We start from the raw sequence: 15484 nt of genomic DNA on the forward strand, positions 1-15484 counted from the left end.
TTATTATCATAATTACTTATGCAAAGAAAAAACGTATTTAAAAAAAATAAACATGTAAGTATAATTGTTTAACATAGATTTCGAAGACTGACGCCAAGAACAAATTTAAACATGATAATTACGAGTATAACAAAATTTTTAAAATTATCATTAGTTGAAATTTCATGGTAAAAGTTACATAGCACTAGGTTTACCCGAACAGAAACGATAATATTTTAAACACGAATATTGAACATAAAAAACCAAATAAATCATTTATTTAGGTAAAACCATAATTTGGTTTTATTTAAATAATTTATCAAATTCGTTTTTATCTAGATTTTGAAAACGAATTCTGGAAAAGTATAAATCGTTAAGGTATGCAAAATTAGATACCTAAAATGTTCCTTCTTACTTTAGCAACTTGTTTAGTTAACAATTCAAGTAACAAAACTTTTTAACGAGTAGTTTTTGAGCTACGGGCTAATATATATAACTATAATGGATATACTACTCGTTAAAAATGTTTGTGGCTGTGTGATTTGATGCAGACTACCCTATTTCAAATGACAAGGTTACTGTATTAAGTAGACCAATATATAAAAACAAATAACTATGAACATATAGATAGAAATAACAATAAAAATGTTGTAAAATAAAAATTTATTTGATCAAATTATGATTGCATCAAACCGTGAAATTTAACAAAAGTAAAAATGAAATGAACAAAATAATAGAAAACAAGAAACAATACCAACAATAACAAATACTATTATAAACAGGGTGTGAGATTACTTCAAACAAAATAACATCAGCAATGCAGCATCGAATTTCTATTTGACAAGTTTCTATGTACTTTTTATATTCGATGTACCATGAAAATTTTTGGGTAAATATTAAAATATTAATCAAATTGAAATATTTATTATCAGGAAAGATGTAGAAAATAAAATTACACCAATCATCTTAGGGTTTCAGCTCGGAATCTAACGGAATAAGCTGAATTTTTGTACAAACCGTTATTTGAAAGTACAAATGTTGTCTCAAAAGTCAAATATATACACGCGTCCTTAGATATTCAGGGTCAAAGGTTATCGAAAAATTTTCTGTGAATATCTCGTTTCTTTTGCCTTCAATCGCATTAACATTTGTTAAAAAAGTTGTAGAAAATAAATTTTTGGGCTGTGTTTTATTTAAAAAAAATAGAGTTTCCCAACAAAAAATAAAACTTAAAATTTTGAACAAATAGGATACGGGATAAGACAAGAAAGGCGGACCAGGACAATTTGAAAATGAATGCTTTGTTTAAAAGTAAAGTTTGAAAAGAAACTTTAATTTTAAACATAGCATTCACAAAAGAGGGATATGAGAGGACAAGATGTAAGGACCAGGACAATTTGAAAGTAAATGCTATGTTTAAAAGTAAAGTTTGAAAATAAACTTTTTGGATGGAAATTTGATGTAGAATAATAAGAAGAAATTTTGTTGTAGAATTGATTGTTATTTTGTATCTGTAGATATCTGGGACGCCCTGTATAGCTATGTGATGATTACATTTCTGTTGGCGAGTGAAATTGTTCTTCACTATAAAATAGATACATGAAATTGATGTTATTTTTTACACAAAAATGTAATAATAATGTTTATAAAAATCATATAAAAATATGTGCCGGATGTCCAACATTATTTAGATATCAGATACATTTTTCTTTAACTCAAACTTGTAGGAAAACAAATAGAAGATAAGAAATTTATTAATTTAAAAAAGTGGTACAAAATATTGAATTTAATTTTATTTTTAAAAAAGTCTTTAAATACGATTTAAATTAATGGTTCAATTCATTAGGACTCACTTTTCGATTTAAGGAATGATGCCGCGATCAAGGACCTTGAGACTGGCTGGATTGACAATCTAAATTTTAATTGGAAAAACTTAGATAAGTGAAACCAACCTGCTAAAATCGTTTTTGGGTGAATTTGAATAACTGATATGTGTGTCTAATCTAAATTAACGAAATAGATTCTAGCTTATGGATATTATGAATGATGGTACATTGTCGACGGAAAAACTTTTGTACTTCACAATTTTAGAAGTTCTTTATTTTTAACTTTAACCTAGGGGTCTTTTCCTCTGAGCTAAAATTAATATCGTCGATATTAAATTCGGAGATAATGATAATAATATCATACTGGAATAAAACTAAGCAAAAAGAGGATTTTATATGGATTAAAAGTTCGGGTAGCGAAACTTTGAGGTTTTTCTTTTCACATCAAAATAAGTATTTTTTGAAATTTTTTACTTTCCCGGAGATTTTTTTTCAGAAATTTTATCATTTTTATTTTATATTCGCAAGACGGGACATCGGTGCATATCCAAACTTGGTAGGTTTGTAGTCAACATTAAGAACTACTCCTCATATTTTTTTGGGGAGATTTCGTACGTTCCCCTCCCAGTTATATATAGGTATACATACTTCTGGTAAAACAGTTCATTTGACTGTAACTTGAAAAATATTTGATTGATTTTAATCAAACTAATACCAATAGTAGGTTTTATTACTTACAACTTTCGGTTAAAATTTTAGCGAAATTTGGATATGCACCGATGTGTCGTCTTGAGAATATAAAATAAAAATGAAAAAATTCCATTTTTGGCGGCAATTTTTTTGGTTATATAGACATGTTGCATCACTCCGGGAAAGTAAAAAATTTCAAAAAATACTTATTTTAATGTGAAAAAAAAACCCAAAGTTTCGCTGCCCGAACTTTTAATCCATACACAAGGCGTAATTTTATTCTACTATCATGCCATTTGTGTGTATTATCTGTACAATATTACGCCTGGGTGTTATAAATATTTTTTAATTTCTTCAATAATTTTTAATCGACAAACCATATAATGTAGTTATAAGTCGCAGTTTAATTTAGTCAAAATAAATTAAATAAGATATTCACCCCAAACGAAGGAAAACTTTTTTCTTTCCAACGCTAAAAAACAATTATTTTATTGGCTTGTTGCCTACAAATGCAAGTTAATGAAATAAGGATTCCTAACTAAATATTTTGGGACATCCTGTAAATGAGAGATGGGAGAATATTATGGTGTATTATGTGCTAACCTTACGTACCGAAACCGTTGTCGCTGTACATGAGTTTGCACGAGGACGAAACATTACATTACGCCATCTCCTACGGATTTGAGCCATAACCTGTAAAAAATATAAAAAATATTTTTAACACAATAAATATTACCTATTTTATTTAGCTTATAATCATATATTAATGAGCCGACAATGTAAATAATTCGCATGAGAAGCGATTTTTTATTTTTTTTGTTTAATGGAAATTCATTTTGATGTTTAAGAATAATAGCAAATTTTCGTATAGAAATATATACATTGTTCGAGTGTAACTCTGCTGCAGATTTTTCTATATCGAATTACGGTTGCCATAACATTCGAATAATTAACTTTTTGAGCTGTTATACAATTATCTCGATATGTTATTTTTATTATATAACATGTGTTCACAGTTCTAAATGATTATCGTAATCTGAAAGCTACATGAATTCTGTGTCAGTATTTTTCAATGTCTGTGATACGAATGCATAATATTCGTTACTTGAAAGGCTAACTAATGGATTTTGATAGAGTATAAGAAAACTAATATATATAATCTGCCTTGCTACACAATCAGTGTCACGAGCAAGGCGTTCACTATCTTATTTATACATATATGTATATACTTATCGCTCTCGGGGTTGTATGTACAAGGGATTTAGCGTTTGGTGTGATTCAAACTGTATGCATGCACTTTGTAACATGTTGGGAGTGGTTATATGGTTCATTGTAGACAACAGTTTTTAAGTAACTAATATTTGTACCCCTATGTAAGAAGTAATGTAGAGAAAAACACAAAAATTGAATCATTAATTTCAAGGATTTTTTGCCGTTGCACAGTGGAGTATTTTTATCAAATTTCTAGACAAAAGTCAGACAACTAAACTCTTTTGTTTTTCATTGAAAGTAGTTTTTTTGGTGTGGTTAGATAACCACTCTATCTCAAACAGGACACTTGAGTTACCTCAACCTCACCCTACATCTGTTTTGTAAGCCGTAATCTACCTGCTCTTGCACTGATGCATGTTAGTATTGCTGTCGCTCTTACCGTGTCATTCCATTTACGTTTACTGTCTTTGTAAGTACATTTATCAAATAATTTTTTTCTTATTGAAGGCAAGATTTGTGTTTTATTTATTAGTATTTAATGTTAATGTTTCTATTTATATAATCAAATATTTGTGGTTCAAATTTGCTGTTAAAAATGGCAAGTTTTTCATTAAATTTACCACACTCAAAGCTTTTTGATTATGTGTCAGGTTTTGCCCGGCAAAACTTTTTCTAACAAGGCAAAATTTAGGTATTCTATAATGTTCTTATGAAAAAAACATCTTGCGCGAACTTGCGTATTTTCTATTAAGACAAGGATAAGGATAGACATTAAGTTGTCTATCTTGGTTGCCGGTGGAACTTTGTAACTTATAATTACGTGGAAACAAAAGCAAGCAAAAATAAGACAAAAAGTGGCCCATAAGCAGAAAAAATTAATTAAATTGAAGTAGAAAATGAAGTATTTGTGTTTGAAGAAGAAAAATATTATTTATTATTGCCAAATAATAAAATAAAAATAATTTTTTTTTTTTATAAGATTTTACCGGCGTAGAAACGATATAAAGGAAAATGTGTATTTATGGGTGCTGTGAAAAACACAGTTCCATTTCCCTCCGGATAGTCAATGAGCGAGGGTTGTAGATACTATGAGGTGGTGTTGAAAACAGTTTTGAAATAATTAGTTGTGAATATATTTGGAAAATCAAGATTGTGAATCGTTTTGTGTGAAATAATTAATGTACCTTTGCAAACAAATCAAACCAGGTATATATAAATATATAGAGGTAATGTGACGTTCTTCACATTTGCCTTTTTTGCAGTGCATTAAATAAATTTGACATGTCATGTCGAATACAAACACGAAAGTTATAGTAATGTAATCCATTAAGAATATAATAAAAGATTAGAAATTTTCGTGTAGTTCTAATTTTTTTTGTTTCTCTATAAGTATTAATTATGAATTTATTAAAAATTTTCTATTAAATTATTCTTATATGAGCCAGTAAAATTATTTTCTACCATTTAATAATTTTATTTTTTTTTTAATACTCAAAAATGGCTTGACCAATTTCGATAATTTTTTTATTAAGCCATCACTGTCACCGTTCGACCATCGTGGCTACAGCAGTATACCAAAATTAGTCAACGTATTAGTACCTTAACGGGCTTAGCAGCCAGGATAAACATAGTATAGGTATTAATGAATTAGAGTTACGTTTCCACAGGACAACGTCTGCCGGGTCTGCTAGTTAAATATAAAATTTCATTTAAATCTAATCGATTGAATTTTAACTATGCAATATTTATAACTGATTGAAAATAAAAGTATGCCGTATAATAATATTCCGATTGTATTCCTTGAGGCTTCGGTTAAGTATCCACATAAACATTTTTCATTATCTATTTTAGGATAATCAATAGATACCTACAGTATGACCCATGAGTCCATTCCTTACTGAAAAATATCTCGAATGTAAGTTACATAAAAACAATATTTCAAACAAAGCTTATCTAATTCAATAGCTTGAATCTTAATCAAAACCTTGAATCTTAAGCAATAATTGTAATTATATTATACTATCCTAATAATTTGATTGACTTTTAAGTAGTCTAATATTTTTGATTTCATATTACCTAGTAGAATTCAAAATATTTTGATTATTGTTTGTTATTTAGGAAATAGTTTCGGAATAGTTTTTTTGAAGTCGATTTTTTTGGTTAAAAGTTTTTTATTTTTCCTTTTTTAGTGAATTTGAAGGTCACTAACTAATTTGTCACTGGAAAAAGAATCATCGAAATCGATTGGCGTTGATATTACGTTTAGTATTCGTCCATTTGTCGCGCACATGCTTAATGCAAATTTAAGACTTATATGGTTTGCTTATGGATGCCATTGTTAGAACTGGACCAAAATAAAATGGGACCACACTGGAAGCACCAGCTTTCAAATAGAAAAAGTCGAAAGTTCTGAGGTAACAAACATTAAACAAAAAAATTCAGTCGAATATAGAATTTCCTCTTTTTTGTTTGAAGTCGGTTAAAAACAACTCTTTAATTTTCAAGGCATCCAATCATCTTAGAGAATCAAAAATCCAACTCAGACCAAACTCTATAACACACGCCACAGGTTTAGTATTTAAATATTTACTATTCTTCCTCAAACATTCTGTATCAATATTATTAATTCTTATTTGCATTCGCCAGTATTTTTCGTAATGAGTTTCGTCATGCGAATAACTAAATTTATAATAGGAATGTCATTAACACACTCAGCTTTTAAACTTTAATATACAGATAACAAAAAATTTTAAGACAAGATTTGCATCTCACGTAATTAAAAAAGTTTTATACTTTTTTATGTTAATAAAATTTGAAATAGTACCTAATTATCGATTTTGTTTATAAAATTTTTTTGTCTGTTTGTATTTTTTCGTATCAAAAATAATTTTTTTGATACAAAATTTAATATTGCATTAAATTTGAATACAGGAAGGGGCTCAGTATATGCGAATAGTTCCAGTATAAAAGTTGTAGAAACAAATCAAATGCATAGCGTCAAAAGTGACAGACAGAATCAAGGATGGTGAAGAACTCACGAAGAGAACTTTCTTTCATAGGAAAAAGGAAAGTCCGTCTGATTTGAAATGGAAGAGCATAGTAGATGTTGAACTACAAAGAAAATCACTCAAAAGCCATTCATCCTCGATGTGGTGCAATTGCAACGCGACTGCATATAAAAGTAGTTAAATTGCATTTGCAGTAATTGGAGTAAAATATTAAATAGAATAAGTCAGTGGATGAAAGATAAATGAAAACTTAACCGAAATATTTTATATTTTCCACCTGACCACATCTACACAATTTTTTTTTGGAATATCGTTTATTCAAATAAAAGTTTGGTTAAGCTAGGTGGAAAACTTCCTCGGGAAGTTAAGACACATTATTTTAAATCTTCACTTCGAAGAATTTGTATCTTTCAGCATAGCTCTTAGTTTTTTAAAATCCTACTATCTATACTAGGTCAATTAGAAAATCATATTCTATGTGATTTTCTAATATTTATGCCAGATATCTCAATATCTAGTGCCAATCTAATATCTAGTGCTAGATTTCTTATCACATTCACTGTGGTATTTGCGATCCATTTTTTGAAGTTAGATAATAACTCATATATATATAGTTTCCTGTGCTTGGTGGCTGAGAGAAAAAGTTGCCATAAAAAATTCATTTATATAAATAAATAATGCAATTATTCTTACCTCTCCATTACAGAAACAAAATAATGTCGCAACACAGAGGCCCTGTAACAAATAAATTAAAATTGTAATTAATACGTGAGCAAAAACACGTTAAAATCCAATATTCGTATAAATTTTGTTTTTAAAATGTTTACGCTTATACATGATAAAAATAAAAAATTTTTCCGTTTTCTTGGTGAGTCATTGAAGGGTTTGCAGACAAGTACGGTTTCGCAAACGAAAACAATGAAAGTAAAATGCTTGTTCAGAACATTTTAGTGTGAAAACAGGGTTGCCAAATATTATAGACGAACTTAATTTCAATCAAAACCACTTTAAACAAATAAAAGCCAATTTAACCAAAAAATGCAATCTAATAGATGATTTGATGAAAAGCTCGTCTAGGATCGCTCCGGAAACAACTGAAGAAAAATCGATACAAATCGAGAAATTTTTTATTTATTTTGATTTCTATAAAACTCAGTATATAAAGTCATTTATATACTGAGTTTTATAGTTCGATCAAGACGCTTTTGAGGATACTTCATTTGTCAAATTATGATTCAAGTTTAGAAGCTAGGAGGAAACATATGAACATACACGCATACCGGTCAGAAACATAACCTCGCCATACTATAGTAGGAGCAAAAAAAAATTTCCATTTTCAGAGTGACGTTATTAGTCATCCGTTTTATTGATTAAATACAACTACATTTGTAATATCAGAAATTTGAATAAATTGCTTACCTGAAATGAAGCTGATATTGCTGAAGTAACTTCATATGTTTTTGCCCAAGGATGTTTTGGCGGTGGATTGAACGGTGTTAAAAAGTAATGTAAGCCAAGCAATGGCACCAATAGTAATGTTGCTCTGTAAATATAAGAGAAAATGCGTAATTTACCCAAAAATAGCAGTTAAACCAATTATTAATAATATTTGAATCGATTTATTCAAAAAAGTTTCTCAACGTGTATAATTTTTCCAAATATTTTTGTCATTTATAATTTCTACTATTAATTTTTTGGCGTAATTCTAGAAACAAAATTTCAACTCGTTATTTTTCTACCAGTACGGCTAAATAGTCGAACTGCCCATAATAAATTGAAATATGTTGTATTTTATCGTATTTAACAAACATAAATTAACAAAGCATGAAACATTTTTATTGCGCTTCTTAATGACAAATTACGGTCATTATACTGTTTATTAACAGTTTTGAAATATTTTTATGACTATTTTACGACATTCAAACTGCTTCTTTGCAAGACTTTAAATAATAACGCAGATAGTACTATCATGCAATCAAGATAACAGTAGGTAGATATATTAATAATCCAAGAGCTGATACAAAATTATGTACTTTGTACAAATCGGATGTAACTTTCAAACCGCCTTACGAAAGTCCTGATTGGGGCTTATTTCCAATTTATTTTGAATCAGCGAGCTTGTGCATAGACTAAATGCTTGGATTTATCTTAGTTCGATATTGACTCTTTTGCATACCGAATACTAAACATTATCTGAGGAAGGTAACATTTTCCCGTGAGGTGATGGGAAGAGGGTGTCATGAGTTTCTAAGGATTTGGTAAAAGTAAAAATGTGATACAAAGACAACGTTTTGTCTTTATCCGGCCTGCCATTAGGGCCGCCTGAAATTTGAATCCAGTTTTCACAGAGTTCAAAGTATTTAATAAAGTTAGAAAACAATCGGCAGTTATGACGAGGCAAATATACGCCAAAGGTAAAAAGGCTCTGCAAGACTTTATTTTACTATTAAGGGTATTTTAAATATATTGTACATGAAATTCTTGTCTAGGATTATGTAGTTTAAAAGTTAAGTTATTGTTTTTTAATTTGGCTTTAAGTTAAACTGACTGGAAATTTGTTAAAAGGTAGTTGTTCTTAACATGCCGATTAAAAGTATTGGTGAGTGCAAAGTTGTGTAGTTTTAACAGTTTTTGAAATATTTGGGGCCAAAGGTCTTTTGAGGATATTTTGTTGAATTTTTGAGCTTCATATCCAATTATCACAATCAGGAAGCTTCTTTTCGATAACAAAACAGTGTTTTATATTTTTGGAGAGATTATCTTGGGAAAATACGTGAAGAATACGTATTCTTCAGTTAATCTCGAGGGATATCCCGAGATGATCTTTACGATGGGTGTATTAAAAAACGCTGGTTTGTGATCCAAAAGGAGCTCCCTGATTATGATAATTTAAAATGAAGGCTATAAATACAACAAAATATCTCAGATCTCTGAATATCTCAATAACTTTTCACCACACAACTTAATTCCACCAATCAATCGGTATGTTAAGATCTACGATTCAACAAATTTTCAGTCAGGTTAACCAAAAGGTATTTCTCATACAAATTCAGCAGTCAACTAAGAGTGATGGGAAATAATATTAAATGACAATAATTTTACTTTTAAGCTGCATCATCCTAGGCAAGAGTTTCATGTGCAATATATATAAAATACCCTCCCTCATTTTCCTATAATAAAATTAAAGCAGTCAAGAAGGAAGGGTATACTTACAAATTGCATCCGCCCGGCTATTGCATCAACAATTTACTATTATTTAATAATCCAATAAGTACGAGACTGACTTCACGGGAATAATAACCAATTATAAATTTTCAAGTAGAATATACTCTAATCTGTTTAATTTGCTTGTGCATACGATGTTCTTTAAATTTCACTTTGATGACAACAATTATCATTTATACACTCAGTGTAAAAACCATTTGTACTGAGTGTAAGTAGCAAAAGAAAGTGACATTAAAGTGTAATCTTTATCTATGTATACTCAGAGTAAATAGTGTGAGCGCCAGACCACAAAAAGAAATTACCGATTGGGAAAATCATTTTCCATGCTACATCCGCTGCTTTTGAATAGAATTGCATTAAAAATCGTAAATTAAGTTTCAGCAAGCGTTGAATAAATGGATGTATATTAAGAAACCATAGTAACTTACAGCAATACTGTTCAAATTAATGAATAATTGCCTAATAAAATATAACCCACTATTTTAATAGTTAGTCATTCCACATACAACTGCTGTATTTTTAATATTTAAGCCTGGTTATATGACTGTCATATTCCTTTCTTGGCGTCATTACAGATTTTTCCAATAGACTGTATGTTACGAGTAGAACAGGTTTATAAATCAATAATTTTAAGAAAAATTATATCTACAACGAGCAAATAAACCAAGTACTTACGTTAGGTTAGGTTACATTGGCTTTCCACGAGGGACACACTTAGGTCATAGCCCATTGTGATATCATTATTTGGTTTACCACCTTTCCGCAGATAATTTCATTTATTACCTCCCCAATTATTTTCAGAGGCTGAGTACGCATATATCATGCACTACACCAGCCCATCACAATTATTAATTAAATTGATTCTTATAGTCACGGCTGGAATCCAACCCGCTACCCTATGCATACCGCGAACGGAATTGATTACGTTTTAACCAATTGAGCCACTAGAGTCGACGAACAAGTACATGATTTAAGTTAATTATTCCATTAAAAATATCAGATTTAACCTAAAAAAGAGACACTCAACCTGGAAGTTTTCTTTTGTAAACATTGTGCGCTGAGCCTACCACAAGTAGTGTAAAATTGAAGTTTTGTTTCTGCCTCAGTCTAGAGAAAGCTTTTAAAGTACCACAGCAAAAAAAGTTAGCTAACAATGCATAAGTACCGTGTATTGTTGTTTATTCAACAGGTGTTCCATAACGTTTTACATATAAATCGAAATTGTTTACGGTAAAGTACCTAGATCATGATTGTTTACAAATTTTGTTAAATTTATACATTATAAAGCCAACGATAGCATAATATTATAGGTAATGTGGGGGTAAGTTGGGCAGATATTGATCGCCTTTAATATTTAGAGGACGTATATTGTTCTGTTATAGAATGCACCGTAGTAATTTGGAACGGTAAAAGTTAGATATTAAATATCTTGCACGATTAAATTAAAACTAAGCAAGTAGTTATTTTACCAGGTATATACTTAATAACTAGGTAATCCAAAAAAATGTTCCTTTTCATACACCCACTCAATCGGAAGCAGCGAAAAGCATTTCAAGTGTATAATTTTATATATGAACTTCCTCATAAACAAAAAAATGGTTTAATCGATTTTAGCATATGAGCTGTCATTAGGTTCGTCTTTATTGTGGAAATGTTCTGAGATATAAAAATGAGCGATTCATTTAGAAAAATTAGTTTCAAAACTAATTTTTTGGCTCCACTCTTGATAACCTCGAAGAACAAATCCAAACCCTTTTCAAATATTATGACAAAACCAACCAATCGATTGATTTTCATAAATAAATGAACAAATCCGATTTGCAAAGATCATAAAATAAATTTAACATAGATAAATTACGTAAAATACTATCATGAAAAGAAATTCTAACAAATCGCGGTGGATATAACCTGTAAACAGCATACCCTATTCATTTTTCATAGAAAATTATCCCCTTAAGATGGCATACCAAAACCTTTTTCAAAGGAAATGATAATTAAATTTATTACCTACGTTTGAACTTTATAATAAATATATTTTTTCACTTTTATATGTAAAAAAAAAGTTCGGAAACTAAAACTCCGACAATTATAGAATCGCTTAAAAGAATCTCTTAAAAGTATGGAAACAAGAAAATATTTTCATCTGAAATTGCTCTGACAAGTAAAATCATTATTACAGTCGAGGGACTTCTAAGATTAAACAGTTTTCCACACTTCTAAGATTAACATTTTGGGGTTATAATTTCGTGAGAAATTGGTGTCGTCAGATTTAAGACTCGAGTGATTATTCAAAAATCATTACCTCAAGAGTGTTAGTCACCTCATTGCAAATCGGCCTCTTGAAGAGAGAACTGAAAGGGTTGTTACTCTTTAGAGGGAAGACAAATTGACTTGCGGGGTTTAATACCCGCTTGGCTATACCTCGTTAAAAGCCATCCCCTGGCTGCCAAAATGATCATCTTTAAAGTCCTTCTCACAGTATACTACTTATTACAGTGGTAGTTCTTTAACGTCAAGTTTGGATACGTCAGTACAATATATCGCACCTTATGGTCTGGCCAAGTTTTCACTCTTCATGGAGGATATTTTTACTGAGAAATTGCTCACAAAACATAGCTACTCACACATTTTTAAAATAATGATCTCGATTTCATGATAAATACAATTACTTTATATTTTAAAGTTAAACAGAACAGACACTAAGACTAAATGGAAACACTAAATGGGCAAGATTGTGTGTTCTTTGAACAGTAGTCGTAGTAAGTGAAGAAAACATGGCAGCCAGAAGGATATAACATCACATTATAGATAGAACAAAAATAGGATTAGAACTATGAAAACATTTCAACGTGAATGCAGAATACAAATAGGGAAGTTAGATAGATAGATATATAAGAACTTTTGCATACCAAAATGTACCTGGTATTCAATAATTTCTAGCAAAAATAAATTTTCTTAAAGTAACTATCATATTGTCTGCAAAACAAAAGTATATGGAAAGCAATGTTCTTGAAATTTATTCTCAAGATCGGACGTAAGTGCTTTTACGACCAGAGACAAATAGCACAAGTTTCAGTGTCAAAATTCAACAAGTTCTGTTCAAGAAACAGATATGTTAAAATTTGGAAGTGCCTTTCTTTGTTTAGCCAAATAGAGCGCATGAAGAGGAGCGGATATTAGTTCATAGTCAATCAAAATGCTACAAAATTGAATATTTTCAGCCTCCTTCACTAGAATTAAAATGCTTTATGGAATAAACGAGTCAGTGATTTTTCTGAAACAATATAGTTCCTGAAGGTACCGTATCAATTTCAAAACGATTTTTATTATTAATATTTATTTGATGAAAATTTTATCAGCCATTTAAATATTATTAGCTCTTCTCTTACTAAGTGTAGTGATCACAAGTGAATGAATGCTTCATTTAATGTCAGTTCTCTAACAGTTTATTTCAGTGCATTTAATCTCCCGCCATTTTGCCATTTTTTTCAAAGAGCGCCAATATAAGACGGCCAACTTGTTTATTTACTCAATTCTTGGTCATTTCAACTTACTAAATTCGAAATTTTTTAACTATGGGAGGAATTACCGATGATGCCATTTTGCATTTAAATTTTAGGAAGCCTTTTTACGATGGAGTTCTGTAAACTTGGTAAATTTTATTTGTTATTCAGAGAAAGCTGCATTGAAATTTTTAGAATACATTGCACAATAATATCTAACAAAAAGATATAGTTTCTTTTTATTTTTGAAACAGAAAGAAATGCAAAACTTATTCAAATGTGTTGAGTATTGCTTTGAAAAGAAAAAGTGGAGTATTTTTAATGTATTTAATTTTTGAATGCTGCAGAAATATTTAAAAAACTTTAATTAAAATGTGAAAGAAATATTATTTAGAAAAGAAAATAATTTTTCTTTTTATATAGATCGTTAGATTGGATACGTTTAAATATTTTTATAGAAATTTTCAAGAAAGAATAATTTTTGTGCTTATTCAATTAAAGCTACTTCAAAACTGTATGAAAAAAAATTATCTACTTCCGTGAGATAGGAATTACTTTTCTCCCTCAGTACGCGTGGGAAAAATAGTTCATTGCCGCGCTTGTATCGTATGTTAAAATTATATTATGTTAAAAATGTAAACTAAGAACAAGGTACTATAGTAAATTTTTTAATGTTATGTTTTTTTCAATTATTCGAGAAAAATTTTAAATAAAAATTATCGTTTCTTTTCTCATTTTAGAAGCGTGGATAAAGTTTTGTACGATTTACGTGTAATAACGCACTATTGACGTACTTCTGCTATTGCCCAACTCGTGCTATGCTCTCGTAATTTCGAACGCGTACTTTAATAATGCTGTTATTCCACTAGTGTTGTAAATAACTATAACCAGTTCCACTGGCAGTTTTAGTTGAAAAATCTCCAAAATGTTCATAATTTGTCAGGAAATACGATTTGATTCCAAGCCGTAATAATAAAAAATAATTCGTAACATTTGGTTTTACAGTGTAGGAACTATATTAAAGTGGGTGAAAATGTCGTTATACTCACCGAAATGCTTGTAGTGCAGTTCTTGATGGACCACAAGCACCTTGAACATGTGGACCACCACGTAATTTAATTAATAGTACTCGAACAATATTACATAAGAACACCACATTCAGGAACATTGAAATACCACCGGGAACAATTAGTATTGTTAGAAATGGACTATCATTTATCCAACACCTGTAAAATAAAAAATAACACATACATTAAAAATTTAAAGTCTGGGGGATGCGTTTGTGGTATCGTAGCACCTAAACGGATGAACCTTTCTTAATTTTTATTATAGGTAAAGTTTAAAGGTAAATTGAGCGAGAGTGTTTTCAGGTATGTTTCAAGAAAATTTGCCCAAATAAAATCAAGTCTGGTGGATGCGTGTGTGGTATCGTAGCACCTAAACGGATGAACCTTTCTTAATTTTTATTATAGGTAAAGTTTAAAGGTAAATTGAGCGAGAGTGTTTTCAGGTATGTTTCAAGAAAATTTGCCCAAATAAAATCAAGTCTGGTGGATGCGTGTGTGGTATCGTAGCACCTAAACGGATGAACCTTTCTTAATTTTTATTATAGGTAAAGTTTAAAGGTAAATTGAGCGAGAGTGTTTTCAGGTATGTTTCAAGAAAATTTGCTGAGTCCTTTGAAGATTATCTTGTCTTTTCTAGTTCTAGTTCTAAAAAAAAAATCAAAATCAGTTCATCCGTCTAGTAGCTACGATGCTACAGACAGAGGTACATAGATATACAAATTCACAGATACACTCACAAATACGCACATACTTATAATATGCCTCTTTTTAGCCGGGGGTCAAAATATAAACTCCTAAACGGCTCAGTAAATGATTCGAATCAACTAGATTTGGAGGTTGTAGGCGTAGTATTTGACAATCATTTTTCAATTACTACAAATTTCCGAGGCTGTTGTCAAATGAGGCCTAACAAGTTTTTCCTCTACGAAAATTTGCATAATCGGGGACTTTTTTTTTAAGCGACCGGGAAATGT

The 15484-nt window shown here is 30.0% G+C and overlaps 1 protein-coding gene across 1 annotated transcript in view; it reads right to left on the reverse strand.

The window, feature by feature from the left end:
- The window catches only part of LOC123296305 (calcitonin gene-related peptide type 1 receptor-like), a 295317-nt gene that overhangs the window by 29670 nt on the left and 250163 nt on the right, over positions 1-15484 (reverse strand). Inside the window, exons 7-10 of the mRNA XM_044877766.1 lie at positions 14493-14669; positions 8135-8258; positions 7409-7450; positions 3099-3188 (exon numbers count right to left, since the gene is read on the reverse strand). Coding sequence (XP_044733701.1) covers positions 3099-3188; positions 7409-7450; positions 8135-8258; positions 14493-14669 — 433 coding nt within the window. The remainder of the gene's footprint in view (positions 1-3098; positions 3189-7408; positions 7451-8134; positions 8259-14492; positions 14670-15484) is intronic.

The sequence above is a fragment of the Chrysoperla carnea genome, chromosome 3 (assembly GCF_905475395.1).
Source record: "Chrysoperla carnea chromosome 3, inChrCarn1.1, whole genome shotgun sequence".
Taxonomy (NCBI): domain Eukaryota; kingdom Metazoa; phylum Arthropoda; class Insecta; order Neuroptera; family Chrysopidae; genus Chrysoperla; species Chrysoperla carnea.